Raw genomic sequence first — 21,501 nt, 5'->3', positions numbered from 1 at the left:
ATTAATAAAACTCCTCAAATCATATAATTTATTTCGAAAATACGCAGAAAATGCAAATATAAGTTTAAAAAACAAGAACTCCGTTGGCTATCGAGTGAAACTTCCTCTTGGCGTTTAAGTTGACATTCCACTTATTACGTCCACTATAAATAAAAGGACGTGTCAAGTAGCATAAAAAAATGTATTCGTTGAACCCGCACTCTGGATACCTTTTAATTTTTACACCAAAATTCGATGTTTGGCAGGTGACATTCGTGATCGCGTATGTTCCGCATGTTATTCAAAAAAGACAAAAGACAAACGGAATTCGGGTGATATGTCGTGCAATATCGTTGCTGAAGGTTTACATGAATTAAACAGCACTCAAACGAAAAAACACAATTAGAAAGAAGGTCTTACTAGTTTTATTGAAAGCTATTCGATGATGTCTAGTCAACTTCTTTTGAAAAATATCTTCAATGAAGGCTTTCCTCTTCTCTTGATAAAGGAGCCTATAGCAGGCAGTCTCTCTCCCAAATAAATCACCTAGATCAGAGTCAATTACCAACAATTCCCTTCATTATATACGTTCATATTGTTCGCATATACTGCCGATACTGCAATTTGAAACAATTGAATGTTGGGATGCGCAATAAACATAGCGGGAATATTAAAAAAATTACAGACCAGCATCCGAAAGTCCGAATTTAGCGTACGAAAGTCGAGTAAAAGGTGTCAATTTTGGACGTACGAAAGTGCGAATTGTACGAATGTCGAGTGTACGAAAGTCGAGGACCGCCTGTATTTTGAATATTAGTAGTCTTGTTGTAACTATAAATCTTTGTGTCAAACAATTAGAGCTTAAAAAACTTAAATTCTGTCAGATATGCGTCGCGTTAGATCTCACTCTTTTTTTGAACCTCGTGAGTGTCATTCAATTATTGAAAGCTATCGAGGTATCTTCAGGCTCAGTAGATGACTCACCTTTGGCCTTTTGGCCTCCATAAACTGGGAGATCGATCAAGGTCAGTTGGTGAGACGGGGAAGGGATGAAACACGTTTCGATTGTTCCCCTGTAACTTGATGTTTTCCTATTTTCCTGTGGGGTCTCGGAAAGGAAAAAAAACGGCAGAGGCATTGGCTGATGGAGGGCCGAGTGTGGTTCCGTTAAATTTACGACGTGGTTATTATCCTATGGCGCTGAGATTGCCCCGATTGTTGTCCAAGCTCTTGGGAAGGTTCATGCTATGTGCCTGTCGTGTATTGCCTTAAAATTTTCACGGCTGCAATTCTATTGCAGTAATCCTGCGAGAGCATTTAAACAAAATTGTTCGTGAATAGGACAAGCATCGTAGAGCAACGGCGTATGCTAAGAGAGGATCGAAACTCTTTCTACTCTCTCTTATGCCACTATTACCGCCGCAGTTATCAAAATTTCCTCTTTCAATTAATATTGAAAGAGGAAAATTCGATAACTGTCGAAATTCCAGGCGTACTGGAATTTCGACAGTTATCGAATATACGTCTGCAACACCGCGGGATAGTATTAAAAAATGTTGCAAAATTTTTTTTCTTCATAGCTTTGATGCTCAAAATAGGGGTGCGCCTCTTACACACGCTTATACGGTATAACTGTGGCAATCCATGTTAGCTCAACCTCTCATCTGGGCTCACTCAGATTCCTTCCTAGTATGGCTCGTTTGGTACCTTTATAAGCAATTGAAAAGGTACCAATTGCCTGAATTTTAGCATTAGTAGTAAGATAGTTTAAGAAATATCTACAGATAAACGGCTATTGCTCAGTCTCACCTTGTATATCGATGTATAAAAAACTGCAAACACTGACTGACTCATTGTCAAAAAAGATGATCACATCGGCAATATCTTGGGAGGTTTCATATGTTCAGAGGATCGTATTATGAAGCTGACGAGTAGGAAAGAATGAAAAATATTTTGAAGGAGTGACCTTTTTGTACCTGAAAAAATTTCAGTGTGCGTAACGCGATTATATGCTCAATTGTTTCACATTTTGTTATGCGATTATATCCTTCATTATAAATTTTCCATGATTTTTTGTGCTGATAAGCCTGTCTAGTATGGCTGCTATTGCACCATCAGTTTCAATCAGGTATTTGACTGTAAGGTGTCCATACATTTTTGATGAAGGAAGATGTAGAAAACATTCCATACAGCTGTTTCCTAATACACTCCCGATTATCCGAATGGGCTAATGATGTGATGGGGAGGGACGGCACGAATAATCGGAAAACACGGATATTCAAAACTTTCTCTTAAATGTTTTGTAGTGTTCACAATTTACGTAAAACAAACAATATATTATTATTTATGCAGTTATTCTGTTATTTAAGAGTGCTTAACGGACTCATTGAGAGCTTTCTTTGCCAGTTCGTGGTCTTTTTAGTGGCGATAACATGGTTTTACTCGTATTATTAATGCTCCATCTAAGGCCTGGTTTCGAAAACCACACATCCGTGGCTGTGTGATCACGGATACAGAAAAGTGGTTTGCACGAATGCTTCAAAACCACTGCTCGACGTCGGAAACTACACTGTCAGGCACCATGCCACGTAGTCGCGTCTCGCACAAGTTGCCCGCGTTGCAACTGCTGCGGGACATGTGTCCGTGATCATGGAGTGCGGTCATACTCTGTGAGGCTTGGAAAACAGGAACACGGTGCTCCCGTGAATGCAGCTTGAGTCTGATTGCTTCCGTTTTACGAAGGGAAATAATGACTGCAGTGTATCCTAGTACATATTATAATGGAGTGATTCTGGTGATTTTATGTTCAGTTTTATTTTTTTATAAAGATCGCAGAAGAATTGAGCGAGAGTGAAAACATGTACGGATAATCCGGAACCCGGATAAACCGTAGCCGGATAATCGGGAGTCTGCTGACGTAATTTCTAAGTTTTTCAATGTGTTTATTGTGAAGATTAATGTTAATTCTCTCCTGCCTCTTCCTCGTTTTATGTACGTTTCTTATGTACGTTATGTACCTTGCAATTGGAGAGTTTGGGTGACGTGCTTTCATATCTGTCCACATTTTTCTTGCTATTCTATTCAAGTCATGTTATTCTGTTATGCTATTTATTCAGTTGTGCTGTTGGAATGAGTGTGAACCTGATGTTTTATTCCTCAGTGACTTTCTGGACGATGGTCTTTTCCTTGGTTATCATTACTTTTATTTTTATTATGGCAGGTGAAATTTGAGGGGAAAAATTATCAGGCTGCCATTGATGGCTACTGCTCCATCAAGGATAAAGATGGTGGGAGTTCAGCTGGCAAGAATGTGAGCCAAACGCTCAGCACGTCTCACCTGATGCTGCAAGAACTCTATGGTCCTCAGCTGTCAATTTTGAGAGGTGTAAGTGTGTGTGTACATAGTTGGCTCGATGGGGTATACCGTATATCTCCGAATATAGTCCCCCCTTTTTTTCCAAAAATGGCCGCGGAAAAGTAAGGGGGGGGGACTATAATCGAGTGTAATCCAGTTTAGCATACTAAAGGTGACCATAAAGTTATAAATAACGGCATAAAGGCTAATGTTCTCGTAGTCTTTCTATTTGAGTATATTTATGAGGATTATAATCGGAGATATTAGTAAATACTGCCACGTTTTACCGGAAATTTAGACAATTTTTACCACAAATGTTGTAAAGATACGATTCTTCCGATTCAAATAGCATATCGAATATGCGTTTTCATGGAATCCATCGGGTAGCCGTTAATTTTCCTTGGAAAAGTATTGTTAGAATAATTCAATCGACACTGATCACTTAATGACGCAAAACAGTAAATAATTAAAATGAAAACTAAACACACACTATCATTACATCAATCGAACACTGGAATTGAATCAATAGTATATGTACCCGTCGCTCATTTAATAGTTACGCGATTTAAATAATTGCAAAAAATAAACAGATAAAGTGAACCTTTCGTGACGATTTAGCATTTCATTGCGTCCGTAGCTGCTATACGTCCGTGCGGTTCGTGTTTACAACCACTGCCTTTACCGCTTTCACAGAACAAGAATGCGCAATACAGTGGAACCTCGTTAAAGCGAGTACGGGCTATAGCGACACCCCCGTTATTACGAGAGATAGCCAATGCACCGTCAATTGACCCTATAATAAGCGTGTTAAAAATTCGTTTTTACGAGACCCTTTCGTTGTTGGCTCTCACCATAGCGAGGGTTTCACCGCCGGAAGACTTTCATCAAGACTCCTTAACCTCTGTAACTGCTAGCGATCTCTTAGAAATGAAGTTAATGGAGTGCTCAGTCTCAAATTTATGTGGTAAACTGTCGTTCGATAAATATAATGATTGACGAAACAATGCTTTGCATGATTTTTATTCAGTGCGACGTTTATAAATTGTTTGAATAGTTAGTCGTTATTTGAGTAAGGAAATTAAGTGATTCAAAAAAAACATCGCCTTTCGTCTGGATTTATGCTTACGTTTATCTGTCACCGCACCACTCCTGTTCCTGTGTATCTGTTCGCAACAGGTATATTGGCTATTACCGTATATCTCCGAATATAGTCCCCCCCCGAATATAGTCCCCCCCCCCCAATTTTGAGACCTCAGTTTTGGGAAAAATTTTAAAATGTAAAGGAAGGCAATTTTTCTGTGGTTAGCAAGTTAAGATTCTAGATTCGATAAAAACTATTATTTTCTGTGAAGATTAAGAACAAATCTGTTCGCATATTTTCCATCACAACAAAATAACTATACCTAAAACACGTTGTGATCCATTGCATGTATCAGTAATTTATAGTTCCTTAACCAGATGTAATGAAGAAATGAGAAATTTTTTTAAGTATCCAAGGCTATTGTATTTTTTAAACCTTCACAAATTATTAATATTTTTGATTTCCAAATGACTACAGACAATGTCAATATATAAGCTTTAACTTAAAGCCCATAAACAGTATTGCATTTGGCCCTGAAACTTCCTTAGATCCAGTGTAACACACCCATCAAGTCATCACAAATCCAAGTGACCTGAAGAATTTAGGAAATCTAAATAAAATTGTGTTAAATAAATTATAAATATTATAAAAATATTGCTATCAAATGCCTGCTAAGCAAAACAATTAAACTATAGGACTTACAAATATCAAAGTAATAAAATTAAGAAATAAACTTTTTCCAACAAACATTAAAACTGAAAAAAAATTATATCAATTTTCAATGCCTCGTCGCGAATCATTGCATAAGTTACACAAAGAGCTTCTGCTCTGCATTTGCGCACAAATTCGACGATATTTTCCTCTAATTCTTTGAATCTGCCGCATCGAGACTCCCGAAATGACTTCCGCGATGTATTAGCGCTTTGCTAGCGCTGTAAATACTATGATTTACGGCGTATTCTGCAACGGCTATTTTTAAATTGGCATCGAAACTCCGTCTTTGAAGGCCTCTAATCTGCGGCAAGATTGATCCTCATCTTTCTACTTGATCCATCACCTCACTGTTGAACGTAAAATTATTTTTAATAAAGAAAATATCGCGGAAATAATTGCGAAACGTTATGCGACGTAATTTATCGATCCTATTTACCCTGACGAATTGAAGATATTCCTCAATAAATTGATTACACTTTCGATGCTGAGTCGCTGTATTTCGATCAAATGCAGAAATGCCTGCGCTTCTGGTTTAAAGTCGTCGATTATTGCGCCTTTTCAGAAACAAATGCATCACCTATTGCGCATTCTTGTTCTATGAAGGCGGTAAAGGCAGTGGTTGTAAACACGAACCGCACGGACGTATAGTAGCTACGGACGAAATGAAATGCTAAATCGGGTTCACTTTATCTGTTTATTTTTCGCAATTATTTAAATCGTGTAGTTATTAAATGAGTGACGGGTACATATACTATTGATTCAATTCTAGTGTTCGATTAATGTAATGATAGTGTTTTTTTAGTTTTCATTTTAATTATTTACTGTTTTGCGTCATTAAGTGATCAGTGTCGATTGAATTATTCTAACAATACTTTTCCAAGAAAAATTAGCGGCTACCCGATGGATTCCGTGAAAACGCATGTTCGATATACTATTTGAATCGGAATAATCGTATCTGTACAACATTTGTGGTAAAAATTGTCTTAATTTCCGGTAAAACGTGGCAGTATTTACTAATATCTCCGATTATAATCCTCATAAATATACTCAAATAGAAAGACTACGAGAACATTAGCCATTATGCCGTTATTTATTACTTTATGGTCACCTTTAGTATGCTAAACTGGATTACACTCGATTATAGTCCCCCCCCCTTACTTTTCCGCGGCCATTTTTGGAAAAAAAGGGGGGACTATATTCGGAGATATACGGTATTTGCTCCACCTCCGGTAAAGCGACAATTCGCTATAGCGAGTGTTAATTAGTGCACCGTGGGGTGTCGTTATATCGAGGTTGCACTGTAGGTGATGCATTTGTTTCTGAAAAGGTGCAATAATCGACGACTTTAAACCAAAAGCACCGGCATTACTGCATTTGATCGAAATCCAGCCACTCAGCATTGAAAGTGTGATCAATTTATTGAGGAATATATTCAATTCGCCAGGGTAAGTAGGATCGATAAATTACGTCACATAACGTTTCGCAGTTATTTCCGCGATATTTTCTTTATTAAAAATAATTTTACGTTCAACAGTGAGGTGATGGATCAAGTAGAAAGATGAGGATCAATCCTGCGGCAGATTAGAGGCCATCAAAGACGGAGTTTCGATGCCAATTTAAAAATAGCCGTTGCAGAATACGCCGTAAATCATAGTATTCACAGCGCTTGCAAAGTGCTAATACATCGCGGAAGTCATTTCGGGGGTCTCGATGCGGCAGATTCAAAGAATTAGAGGAAAATATCATCGAATTTGTGCGCAAATGCAGAGCAGAAGCTCTTTGTGTAACTTATGCAATGATTCGCGACGAGGCATTGAAAATTGATACAGTAAACTCTTGATTTTACGAAGTCAGTGGGACCGGAAAATTGGCACTTCGTAAAATCGAGTTTCGTAAATTCAAACCTTATTCATAAGTCACGAAAAAAATGTTCGCTTTTGTTTCTTCCGCCGTTTTTGGTCTTTAGTTGTCTTATTTAACTGTTTTCGGTGGTTATTCTCGGTATAAATCATAGAAAAGGCTTTTTGCTATCGATTTATGTGATAAATCGTTAAATACCACCATATACCACCATAAAATTCCCATTTCTTGATCATACTTCAACATCCACGATCGCTAAAGAAATTCCCGACCAGTTTAGAAAACGTACTCAAATAATGAACTGCAATGTTTATTATAAGAATTTAATGTTATAAATTTGCGGTTAGGAGCCAATAGCTACTATTAAGTATGCAAAAGATAGATATTTGTTTCTGACACCCACGGAATTTTAGCGGCAGCCGGCCTAACCGCCATTTATGTCGCCCTCTATCGCTCAGTGACGAGAAAAAAAGAAAAACAAGGGTCTTACCCCGTTTCCAAAATAACCTTCGTAAGTTAATATTTCGAGTTACTTCGTATTTTCAGCAGAATGTGCTCTATTTCCACTGAGATTCAATTACGATCGTAAATAGCGTAGGATGTGATTATCTTCCGGCGAATATTTGAAGTAAATTCTGTTTGAGTTCTCCGTCCGACTACTGTGTTCCATCATCTTCGCAGACGTTGCCATAAAAGACTTAATTCTTCATCAGGACCATATTCTTCATACCGGGTGTGAGGTGACCTGTTCATATAGTATGTTTCTCTCCTTTTATGCCGACTGGAGCAAGGTTCCAACCGGAAAATGACAGGAGAAACATCTTACAGTATCGGAGAAATAGAGATAGAAACGTTATTATCCACATTGATTGTTTTCCTTCAAGAGACGTTTTATCATTTCTCAACGTGGTTAAGTATTAGTTCACTAGCGTGAATTCCCAAAAAATGACATGCAAAAGCTGTACCGTCACCTCATTTAGTTTTCGTGTTCCTTTCTCCGCCGTATTGAAAGTTTTGCAAAGGATCATTGACATAGAGAAAAGATTTTCTTAGTTTTAGCACTAAAAAATAGTCGCGCCATAATCGTAAATAAATATAGTGTGGAAAGAGCAAAGAAAATAATTTCAATTGAAAAGTCAGCTGAAAAGAAGAGAGACAATTATAAGCGCGGCACCATTTTCCCGATAGTGGAAGATACTTCTTCCGCCTCTCTCCGGTGAATAACTTCCCCCCGTTGCAGGTAAAGATGAACCATGCCCTTCTCCACAATCGGGGAACGTTCCCAGTGGGTGGGGTGAATAAGAGTGGCTGAGGGAAGAAGTGTGGTCAGCATAAGGACTGGTGAAGGGGGCAGGAGAAAGAAGGGTGGGGAAATGGCCTTGAGCTCTGCCTCAGTCTACTTTTGGGGGCCGTATTTTTTTGCGACGCACACAAGCTCAGTCACCTTAGGGAGGGAGTGAATGGGAAATGCTGGGGAAGGAGGGGTTTGGGAAGCATAAGGTGGGTGTCAGCAAGATCAGCCAAAGGCGGCAGGAGGGAGTAAACAATGGCTTTGGAAAGAAAGAACCCCAGCATGGGAGAACGGGGAAGCGCGTGAGAAGAAAGTTCATGGTTAGACTTGGAAGTGTATCTTCATTACGAGAAGCTTGAAATATAAATTGGCGGTAAATAGAGCCCAATACTTAAGATATTTAAATCGTTTATTCACAAAGGCCAATATATACACGAAAAGATATAATGGCGCGGATTGCATGTATCAACGTCCATTTCGGGATGTTATAAATTTCTGTTCCCATTTATAAAAGTAGCAAATAGATTTGAAAGAATGATAATCATGAATAAAAATATCTAAATCGATATCCAAACGCACATGAGCAAAATAGATGAATGTATACATACCGATTCATCGCAAGTACAGTGGAACTTGGTTAGTACGTTCCTCCTTAGTACGTTTTCCTCCTTAGTACGACGATTTCTCTCGGTCCCGGTACCATCGGAACAAAATACAGGCAAAAGTATTTGGTTAGTACGTTTGAAAAAATTGCGCTTTCCTGGTTAGTACGCTCAATTGCTAGCCGTGACGCAACCCGCAATTCGTTCTCCAGTATCTTCTTAAGGGTCTTAAAGCTCCGAATTCATGATTTAATTTATTATTACTAGCCATTAAAATTCTTGCATTCATTCCACATATCTTTCTTCGACCGTGATTTATCCAAATGCATTTCTCATTTCTTATGACGCGATGAAGAATAAAATATGGCCATTTATCAGGAATGTCCGACTATGCAAAACTGCAGCCAATGAGAAGCCCCAATTTTCCCCACCCTGAGCTCCTCACCTTCTGTTGCCTCTGGAGTGCCCACTGCGCACAAATTTCACGAGTGGGCAATTGTTGCTATTGCACGAGTTATCATGATGAAGAAATGAGTCTTATCCAATTCCCACTTTATCTAAAGCAGTACTGCACGACGTCAATGCTACGGAGTACGTGCGTATTTGACTACTGCTGCGGGAGCAGACGATGCTCTGGATCTCCACGCGAAGCTTAGCTTAAAAATACTTGATCTCGGCACGAAAGCAGACGACATTAAACAAATTTTAAAAGTAAATTTCAACTGTATAATATAAAATCTTCTTGTAATTACGTCGTAATCTAATAATCTTGCGTGTTATTATTCGATATATCGATCGCTATAACAATCGATATGGCTTTATTCCAGAAGCGAATGTGTACGGCTGTTGCCGTAATTTAATATAATTTTGTCCAATTTTTATGATGCTTAAAAACAGCCCGTTGACATACTCAGGGTTGTTGTTATATTCTCCGAGTATGCTGTGACAAAAAATAAATGACTTAGCTTTACTTGTCCTCTTTCTATAAATACATATATGATAAATCACGGGAGAAAGACGCCGTTTTCATGTAATTGTCTTCGGGAAATCTATGAAACATTGTGATTTTTTATTCACATGGTATTGTTTTTCAATGTAGCGCCCATTTTCTTTATTTTAAAGGTGAAAAGAGTTAAGGAAGGCGATCCTACGAGAACTACCGATAGTAATTGTAATTATGACGACTTTTCCATAGATTGCAATTACCCCGACTGCTATTTTTTACTTTCCTCGTTAGCACGTTTTCCTGGTTAGTACGTTCATTTTTTGTGGTCCCTTCAGAAACGTACTAAACAAGTTCCACTGTAATACCGCACAAGCTTCTTCCGGTACAGGACTTTAAAATCCTGGATAATGCCTTGGTCCAAGGGCTGGGACTTGCTAGTCGAGTTCGGGGGTAAAAAGAGGACTCGAACATTAGCCAATTTTAGATCTTCCACGAATTTATGGACGGTGGCATTATCCATTATTAAAACAATTTTGCGGTTCTCTCCAGCAATTTTTCTCTGTAGACGTATAACCATTTTCTGGAAAATTTCTCGGGTCATCCAGCTGTTTTTATTTGCATGGTAAAAAGCTGGGAGGGCTTCCAATTTTACATGTTTTAAGCACCGTGGCCTTTCAAATTTCCCAATGACAACGGGCTTATTTTGTCCGTGCCCGTTTGGTTGACGCACAGCCCCACAGTAACACGCACTTTACTCTTTTTCCCCCCATGGCACCTTTTCCCTTTGAAACCCAGGGTTGCGTCAGGTAATGCATTAAAAAATAGCCCAGTTTCAGGGGCCAGCGAGGGTGAGCTCGTCGAGGAAAGGGTCCCGGATTAGGGACCCTTCGAAGTGCTTCGGCGAAAAGTAGTCAAGTAGTCTTCGAAGTACGTTCACAGCAGTGCAAAGGGTTAATTAGGGGTGTTCGAAATACTCCGCGCGACCTTCCTGACATGTTAAACTACGAATTATTGTCGATGCTATGTTTACGAACAGGCACGTAAATAGGGGCATAATGTCAGCCGCGTTATTTTAACTGAACTCCTACTCCCCCTAAATTCCCACAGTGAGGTTTTTGGCGACCCATTTCTCTCCAAAGTTGCATTATCATTTACGATTTCGCACTTTTGATGGACCACAGTTGAAAGCGCTGATTTTTTAGCTACTTACGCCGGCGTAACTAGTTTTGTTGACAAATTTTTCGCCGTAGTTCGTATAAACGAATGCCATTTGCTCCTAGGGACCGAGCCGAGGTTCGTAAATTCAAAAAATTTCGTATAATCGAAACTTCGTATAATCGAATAGCGCCATGTATTTAGCATAGGCTTTTCGCCGGGACCGCAATATCACTTCGTATAATCGAAAACTTCGTAAAATCCTGCTTCGTAAAATCAAGAGTTTACTGTATAATATTTTTTTCAGTTTTAACGTTTGTTGGAAAAAGTTTATTTCTAAATTTTATTACTTTGATATTTGTAAGTCCTGTAGTTTAATTATTTTGCTTAGCAGGCATTTGATGGCAATATTTTTATAATGTTTATAATTTATTTAACACAATTTTATTTAGATTTCCTAAATTCTTCAGGTCACTTGGATTTGTGATGACTTGATGGGTGTGTTACACTGGATCTAAGGAAGTTTCAGGGCCAAATGCAATACTGTTTATGGGATTTAAGTTAAAGCTTATATATTGACATTGTTTGTAGTCATTTCGAAATCAAAAATATTAATAATTTGTGAATGTTTAAAAAATACAATAGCCTTGGATACTTAAAACATTTTCTCATTTCTTCATTACATCTGGTTAAGGAACTATAAATTACTGATACATGCAATGGATCACAACATGTTTTAGGGGGTCTATTCTCTAACTCGAAGCGCGGTAGCTTTCTGGTGGAAAGATGCTTAATTAAGCTACTTGCTCCCACTTGTATTCTCTAACGCTGAAGCTCCGGCGAAGGGAGCTTGCAGAAGCTACCGGTAGCTTATTAGGCTCCAACCCTTATTCTCTATGGGATTTGAAGCTACTTCCGTAGCTTCAAACTAGCCACCACGGTAGCTTCGCGAAGCGCGCCCTCGAACCCCGCGCTTCAGCTAGCTACCATCAAAATACATAGGGAATTCCCATAGGGCCATGGGAATTCATATGAACCGCCGTGAACCAAGTGGCGCGTGTCGCTAATCTTTTGTTCTATCCCATCAGTCTTTCTTGACACGGCTAGCGATTGAGTGGTAAACAAGAAAAGTGTTGACTATTTTTGTTGTTTTGCGTAATTATTTTCTTTAATGAGGTCGGGAATGCTGCGTAAATTATTTGAAGCCTTCAATTATTGTATTCTTAACAAAGTAGTGGGCATGAGTGACAAATTTCGTGACTAAACATATATGTTTCGGAGTGAACTATCGATCGCGTTAACTAGTTGATTTCATTATTTGGAGAAGAAAAATGTTGCTTTCAATCATTTTATATCACGTGAAATCTTATTTTGCATGAAGTCATTACTAGTGAGAAGAAAAACCCCGAAAACAGTGATTATTATTGATGTTGCGAGAGACTGTTGTAGTGACGGTACATATTGATGCGTTGAAATCATTACCAATGCCAATGTATCCACTGCACAGAGATGGATGTCTTATTTTTGCAAGTGTTTATACATTTATGATAAACTTTACCGTGCATTATTAGCAACGATCTTTGTTGTGAAGTGATTGTGTGAAGAGAGTTTAGTGTTACATAGATGCAGACCGGAGAGAGGTGGATTGTGTTATAATGCAATGTAAGGTGTTTCATGATAGTTATTAATAAATTTTTTGCTCTTCCAATGAATAAATGTGTTCATGATATCATTCTGCTTTCATTTGTGTGTCTTTGGCCGTATATACGCATTTAATTTCAGTGCCGGTAGTTAAGTTGGTGTATTTGTTTTGAATTTTGAGAAAGTGTAGCCATGGATATTCCAGAAGCCCACGGAGGAAGTCATCACAAAAACAATAATATAATATGGTTTTAATATTGGGAGAAGGAACTACGTTTAATAGGTTTTTTCACAATGATGGTCAAGTTCTAATGAATCTCCCTCGCTTGCAATAGTGCAAGCTTGGCGGTTGGCATATAATACTTATTCATAAAACCATTTAAATATTAATTTAGCCGTCGTGAGAACGGCACGACAGTAGAGTTTTGTGTAAATATCGATTGAAGCATATTGTGAGCCTAAAATGATTGCTTAGGCCAATCTGAGTGAAATGACGTAACTTTCAAACATAATTTTCTCCACCTTCCCATTAACTTTGTTGAAGATATTCCCGAAATAATATACACTTATCGTATGCACATGTTATTGCGATATTCTCTCGCAGTGCAAGAAGGAACAATCTCTGCACAGAAACAGTTGGTCATCAAAATTTTTGCATCAAACAGGCAAAAGCATAAGGAGCGCTGAGTGTAAAGTTCTCGGGAATTAGAACGACAATGTGATAGCATTGGTTTAATGTGTTGGTAGTTTATTAACATTTTCTCTTCATTATATTTACATGGCCTACATGATTATCAATCGTGACATAAACTGCTGCATCGATCGAAACTATTGAATTGATATAAAAGCCGCTTATCCAAATATAATTATTTCTATTATTATTCGTATTTCTATTATTATGAAAGCTGAAGGCACTCAGCATTTCGTAATTTACAAAGCACATTAATTTCAACTAGAAGAAAAAGTCAGCCGAGAACGACTACATTATGATTTTCCCGCAGGTTACGAAATGAAACGAGCGTTTTCATTGGTTCTAAGAGTAAAATCTGAGTTCGCACGAAATATTTCTCATACCCCATATCCGGTCTGAGAAAGCTACCAGAAATTCTCGGTCTGAGAAAGCTACTCCCTGTTAGAGAATAAGGTTGGTAGCCAATTCTGGTAGCTAGTTCGAAGCTACCACGACGGGAGCTTCGAGTTAGAGAATAGACCCCTAGGTATAGTTATTTTGTTGTGATGGAAAATATGTGAACAGATTTGTTCTTAATCTTCACAGAAAATAATGGTTTTTATCGACTCTAGAATCTTAACTTGCTAGCCACAGAAAAATTGCCTTCCTTTGCATTTTAAAATTTTTGCCAAAACCGAGGTCTCAAAATTGGGGGGGGGACTATATTCAGAGGGGGACTATATTCGGAGATATACGGTATTTTGCGGTCGAGCGTTGCTCTGCAGGTCAGGGCAGTTGGGTTAATGGTTTGGTTTTGGATAGTGATAAATAACTCTTGATGAGGACTGTACATGCTTTAAAGTGATGCATCAGAACCTGAAAAACACCTCCCTATTAATCATTCCATCTCCGTAAGCTATACTTGATGAGGACTGTGCATTAGGGTAGGCCGAAAAAAGATTTTTTTCCCTGATCAAATTTGCCCTGTGCGGGAAAGTTGCGAAATGATATAAGGATCTCGCACACAAATTTTTTTTCAAATCGGATAATATTAACCACTGCCGCCCGAGCTCTAAAGTTTAAAATTTTGTAAAAAATCAGGCTGATTTCAGAATAAAACGGCTGTGAAGACGAATTTAATGAAAATATGGGATAATGGATAATATCAAAGAGTGGATACATGTTTATAGTTTATAAAAATGAAATTTGAAGTTTATTTGACAAAATATATGGTTCAAAAATGTCTATGAATTAACAACAAAATTGTAGTATAGACCACCCGCAAAACAAAACTCATTTTTGCATACGTTTCTAAAATTCCATTTTGGGGGCTAAATCGCAGTTAAAATGATATTTATTTCGATTGAATTTAAGTTTTTAGCAAGTCTTCATATGGTAGTTAATAATCCCACAAAAAGTAAAAATAAGGTGAATTATTTTAAATTATCATCAATCATAATGACGAATTACGTACCTGTGGAGCTATTTAAAACAAGAAATTCAACCAAGGCTGAGAAAGAACAGAACCTGAACACCAAGCATTACACTGAGTAGCTCTCTGTTAGTATCGTGAAGAAACTACCCAGAACTCACCACGAGGAAGTGGCTCGATTCACGATGAACTTTCCGTAAGTGTTGACCGCTTGGTTGAAGTTGGTACGGCTGAGGTCACTGATGTTTAACTTTGTCTTTATTCAGAATAAAGCATCGTGAGTTTAAACTTCCACGCAATATCGCTTTGACACTCTCAATTTTCAAAGAAATTGACCTCTTTCAATTTCTCTTCTTGGTTTATGGTTTTTCTTGATAACTTCTTGATTTTTCTATCTGTATTCCTATTTTTTGCCATTGTTCTCTTGGTTTTTACACTGTATGGCTCTATCGAAACAGCTGCTGGGCAACTGCTGCACTGTATACTTCAGATGCAGAGTGCCTACGACTGCTGGGAGGGAATGAAGTCATTGTGTTTGAGACTCTGTAGTGGACCCTTTTATGTGTTTATGCTATTCATACGCAACTCAGCCACCGCTCCATTTCTCCCCCATGAATACCGAAACCTTGAAGGCTTTAGTGTAGACCCTCTACCTGGAAGTCAATCGCCCGATAACCTATGACGGCAAAAATTATGTCTCAAACCGTATTTCCACTATGTACACGCTTAATTAATGATCTAAATTAACTGCAGGCATCCCCCGAGTTACGTATGTCTCGACTTACGTAAATCCGTACTTACGTAAGTGATAACCGTATTTCAAGTGATTACATCAATTTTTGAATGGAGAGCGCGATGAAGTAGATATTCGCTCTTATACCCAATGGCAGAAAAAATATCGAATAGTTATCGAGATTTTTACGTGCTAAACAAAATAAAGTGACCCATTTTTTTTATCATTCCTCGAAGGAATTTTCATTTATTTCTGTAGAAAAATCGCTTATAAATCCCAGTTCACCAATCAACGTGAAAATTTGCAGTTCTAGCAATGGAAGTGGTTGCGCTCACTCCTGTAGGGTACAGCTTGTTACACTCCATACGCACCCCAACTCCGACTTTCAAACATTAGAAATTGTATCCTTAAGTTTGGACATTTCCATCTGTGGAATTAAAAGATAATGAAGTACGAGCAGAAATCTTTATTGCGGAAAAGAATTAGTTGACACCCACGTGAAGGCATTGAAATTTTGAGTGTTAGCAATGAACGCTGCGAAAAAGTGAAGAAAAAGTTGACACACGATATTAATTGCGTACTTGTTTACATGTTTCTGGCGACTGATTTACCGTGTTGTATTTTGCAAAGATTTTATTAAGCTGATTTTTCTCGTTCTCTCATATTGTGTGCCAATGTAAATGAATACTGCGTTATTGAAAGCTTTTCCCCACTAACTTTGTTGCAAATTAATGATGGAGTTGGCTGAATAAAAGCTCACTTTTTATTAGCTTCGTGCATTTGAAATACTCTTCGATGTTTCCAGCGAAGTAATTATTCAAATGATTATATTTTCACATCATTTTATTGAGATATGAGAGAATGAAAGTATGTTTGTGTGCGTGAAAGATTGAGTGTATGTGCGTGTGAATGTGTCTAAGAATATAGTGATTTACTGGTATTTTTTTGTGTTATTTGCTCGTAATCCTTGAAACCCCTTGTGCATGTATTAACTGTGACAGTGAAACCACCAGATTCGTCAATCTACGTAGTATATAAAAGGCAGAAGATATAATGATTAAAGGCAAGTAGACAATGCAAACTATGGGCCCCCTTAGATCGCAGTATAACATAATGAATCAATTTAAGTATTCAGTTTAGTAATGTAGCGCTGAGATACCATACTTTCCTGAATCCATGCGATCGGTCAATTCGGGGAATAATATTACGCATTTTGATTGGCAATAATAATAATAATAATAATATCTTTATTTGCCCAACGATCTAGTACATTTGCAATGGTCAAGATATAAGGCACGTCAATAATACATGTAAATACAGAAAAATACAGATATACATAATTAATCAGGAATAATTACCTGTTAACATAAAGAGTTAAAATTCATCACCTAAGTATTCATCAACTGAATAATACATTTTAGCCAGAAGTAGTTTTTTTAACTTGGCTTTAAACAAATTAGAATTATTTACATTTTTAATCTCCTTCGGTAATTTGTTAAAAAGTTTGATGCCCATTTCTGTGGGCCCCATTTTAGTAACTCTGGTGCGTACAAAATTGTGATGAATATCACTTTGCGATCTAGTGTTATGGCTATGTACACTGTTATTGAAAGTGAAATTTTTCAGGTTATTCTTTATATACATAATAGTTGACAATATATATACACACGGAATGGGTAGTACAAGCAATTCTTTAAATATTGGTCTACTGGGAGACCTATAGCCTTTATGAGCAATTATTCTCATGGCCCGTTTTTGTAGACAGAATATTTTAATGGATTTATAAGTTGATCCCCAGAAAATTACACTGTAAGTAACATGTGAATAAAAGTCACTGTAATATAGGTTTAATAAAGTTTTCCTTTCCACTGTGGAACTGAGCTGTCTTAACAAGTAGCAAGTAGAACTAAGTTTGCCGCTGATATATACAATGTGGTCTGCCCAGGACATTTTGTAATCCAGATGTATTCCTAAGAATTTACAGTTATCCACTTGATCAATAGGTTTACTGTTCAGACTTACACTGATGTTTTCTGATCGTGGGCCACTGGTCTTAAAGTGCATTAAATTGCTTTTGTTAGGGTTAATAATTAAAAAGTTATCCTTTGACCATTTACTGATCTCATTTGAAATTAACTGAGCTTGATCAATCAATGATTGTTCAGAATTGGATGACACTATCACTGTCGTGTCATCAGCATATAAAACTGGTGTATTATTTTGATTGCAAGATAAGGATGATGAAAGGTCATTTACATATAATAAAAATAATAGTGGACCAAGAGTTGATCCTTGTGGAACACCCACTGTTGAATGACGAGCAGTTGAAGTATATTTGACTCCATCAAATTTTATGGTCACCACCTGAGATCTATTGTGTAGATATGATTTTATCCATTGATGCGGAGTACCCCTAATGCCCAATCTATAAAGTTTAATCAATAGCTGGTCATGATTTACAAGATCAAATGCTTTCGTAAAATCATAGAATAAAGCCATAGTTTCATTTCTATTATCAATGGATACCAGTATTTTATCAATTGCATGAGTAATAGCAGTAACTGTGGATTTTCCTTTTGTAAACCCATGTTGATTACTAGAAAGTAGGTTATGTTTGTCTAAAAATGATACAAATCTTGAGTAGACTATTTTTTCAAAAATTTTGGAAAATGCATTTTGCAGTGCAATTGGCCTATAGTTATTCAAATCATCAGTATTACCTTTCTTCTTATAAGAGGGCACAATCTTAGACACTTTGAGTGAGTTTGGAAAAATTCCAAGTCTCAGAGATTCATTAACTAGATGCAGAAATGGAGACTTAATCATATCATAGCTGAGGTATATTACATTACCAGGGATCTCATCAACACCAGAACTATAACTGTATTGGCATGAATTTGCTATTACGGACTTTAGCTCTATTTCATTGGAGGGCATCATAAAGATAGAAGGTGCCTTAAACGCAGCAGAATTAGTGCCAGGACTTACATCTGAGGTGTCAGGTAACAAATTAAAATGCTTATTAAAAGCATCAGCTAGATCATACATACATTTTGACTTTTCACTAGAAGTGAATTGAGAGCTGGGTAAGACATAGTTTTTATCTTTGTTTTTGGCACTATTTATAATTTTCCAAGCAGCTTTAGTTTTATTAGTAGCTTTAGATAAAGTTGCATCATTATATGTTTTTTTAGCTTTCGAGAGAAGAAGTCTGTACTGTTTTTTCATGAGTTTGTAATGGTCTTTGCTTTTGGAACTACCAGACAATTTTGTTTCATATGCCAGTTTTTTAAGGAGTGATGAGTAGAATTTTATATCATTTGTGATCCAGGACTTTTTTTGTCTAAAAGAATGTATTTTTCTCGTTTCCATAGGAAATGACACATTAAAATGGTGCAGATAAACTGAGTAAAAACTATGGAAACTCTCCTCAAAAGATTTAGCATTAAAGACCTCTGACCAGTCCTGGGAATTGAGAGACAGTAGGAAATGTGACATATTCTGGTCAGAAAAGTTTCTTTTGATTTGGCACTTTGCTTCAGGATTTGCATTGTATCTAAAGGTAGCAATTAAGGGAAGATGATCTGAGATATGCTCATGAGTTACCTGGGTGCTCACATCTTTGAGGTCAATGTTGGTTAGGATGTTGTCTATCACTGTTTGAGTGGAGTGAGTAACTCTAGTGGGAGCAAAGTTTGTTATTTTGATATCAAAAGCGGCAAGAATATCTAAGAAATCAGTTTTGTCTTTTGTATTGTGGAGTAAATTGCAGTTGAAATCACCGGTTATTATAATTTTAGAGTACCTGTTACATTTATGAATTTCTTCAATTAATCGTTGAAATTTATCCAGAAACACCCGGAAATCAGTGGATGGAGATCGATACAGTGAAACTACAATGAATTTACACTCGTCTTTCATAATTTCAACAATACAATACTCAAAAATTTTATCAGTCGATCTTGGAAAATTCGTACATTTAACTGGTGTGTGGCAGAGTGATTCTTCCAGTAATATAATTACACCCCCATTTTTATAGTTTATACGGCAGAAAACATCGACAGTGCGATACCCTGGGAGTTTTATTGCGCATATTTCTTCTTGGTTTAACCAGTGTTCACTTAAACAAATCACATCCGGTTTATATTCACTCGCGAGCACTTCAAGTTCAAGCAGTTTATTGCGAATACACTGAATATTCAGATGTAGCACTTTTATCTGCGAGTCAACTATCCGGGAAGGGGATTCTTTGTTGCATTCCGAAAAAAATATCTGTCCACCACTACACCTTCTGGCCACACGTCATTGCTCGAGATGCAACTCTTAGATTATATTAATGTTTATTGATTTTATATCTAATAATGTAAGAATGCGCGGAAGAGTTCATGAATATTGCAGTGAATTGAATGAAGCTTCACCGAGAATTTACTGCGCATTTTTCAGCTGAGAATTCACCCCACCGATTGAAATCTCTGAAGCACAAACTCAGAATGTTCGACTTGGCAGAGTCCGCCTCTGGTGTTTGTGTTTTGAAAGGGAAATCCGTGAGGTCTCCGTAACCGTTCTGATACAACGGCCTTTACATTCATAATAATCAAAATAGCTGTGTTAACCAATATTTTTTCTGATAATTTAAAGTACTTTGATAGATCCAGTTATCCAAAATAATTGTGGCAGTGCTCAAATGGGATTTGCCATGGGGTGATCCAGTTACCCTCAAGTTTTGGGGTAAGTGGGGTCAACTGAGATGTGAAAATAATATTAATATAAAATATTGTTTAATGGTAGTAATTAAATTCAAGTCACATGATGTGCTAGTCATATTATTGTCAAATCTACGTGTTTATTTTCACCCATTCACTGGAGTTATCTGTACAATAAATACATATTTGAAAATGAAATGGTACTATCACATTGAAAAACTATGACCCAGTTACCCCCGAGCACCATATACTGTAAAGAATGTCAGTGTTTCATCAATGCAATCAATGTTTTTCCTCTATTTATGTCTTTATTACGACAAGCCAGTGAATGGTGTATAGTGGAGATGATATTAATTCTGAATGAAAGGCTGTACGAACTACAGCTGAATACCTCAGGGAATGCACCTGCTAGATACTGGCAGGATCTTCGATGCCTCAATGACTGCTATGGTGTAAAATGTTTTCAATCATCCAAATTCCTTGCTTTTGGCATTTTGATGTCTTGTTTTAATTAAGATAGAGTGAGAAAAAATGGTGAAAGTGAAGGATTTGTTGGCATCTTCACGTAAGAAAAGGAAGAAAAATGCAAAATGACTATACAGATGTGAATATCCTTTTCATTGCTAAATTTCAATGCGAAGATTTTTCTCTGACGTAACTTGTATTTTCCTCCTTACGTGTACTGAGTTCTTTTGGGGAATTGTGATTTTGGGTCCAAGTGTTTCCATTGGTTAGATGGCTGGCAAGTCAATAAGTGAGAGAATGATGCATTTATTTTTGGAAACCACTCTTGTAACACTCTGCTTGTCTTTGCTTTCAGTTTGCGTTGAGCCACACACCCAAGGAGACTTTGGAGAAGTTTGCAGAAGGGAATGACCTTCCTCTTGATTACATGTTCATGAAATCTAATCGTAAGTGCACTCTTGTGTATGCTGTGTGGCTGACTCGAGCAGCTCTTTAACATTATTTCCAAACACTGCTTCTGAAAAGTGACTTCCCACACAGTTAGGCAAAGTGGGTTTCAATCAAGGCTGATGCTGGCTGTGAAAAACTCTGGTGGCTCAGTTTGGATTCAAACCAAAGTCTCTTAATTGCCACTCCTAATTGCAGTGCAGAATTTTTGGTTTCTGGTCAGGTATTTTTTTTCTCCCTTGGGTGGGGTGTGGCCTCTAGTTGGGTTGTATCCTATCATAAACCTCTTACTGTTGCGGAATCTTCTGCTTTTATCGATAACAATTTAATTAGAAGCTAAAACTATTTTCCTAACTTAAATTTTTTCATAAACGCGAGATTTTTCCATTTTTCTCAAATCTACATTAAATTCAACCTATTTTTAGAA

The 21,501-nt window shown here is 37.3% G+C and overlaps 1 protein-coding gene across 1 annotated transcript in view; it reads left to right on the top strand.

Moving 5' to 3' along the window:
* LOC124161422 (RISC-loading complex subunit tarbp2-like) overlaps window positions 1–21,501 on the top strand; it is a 59,419-nt gene that overhangs the window by 37,560 nt on the left and 358 nt on the right. Inside the window, exons 6-7 of the mRNA XM_046537737.1 lie at window positions 3,200–3,364; window positions 20,983–21,073. Coding sequence (XP_046393693.1) covers window positions 3,200–3,364; window positions 20,983–21,073 — 256 coding nt within the window. The remainder of the gene's footprint in view (window positions 1–3,199; window positions 3,365–20,982; window positions 21,074–21,501) is intronic.

The sequence above is a fragment of the Ischnura elegans genome, chromosome 6, assembly GCF_921293095.1.
Source record: "Ischnura elegans chromosome 6, ioIscEleg1.1, whole genome shotgun sequence".
In the NCBI taxonomy this organism is placed as follows: Eukaryota; Metazoa; Arthropoda; class Insecta; order Odonata; family Coenagrionidae; genus Ischnura; species Ischnura elegans.
This window is presented reverse-complemented; position numbering and strand designations above follow the sequence as displayed.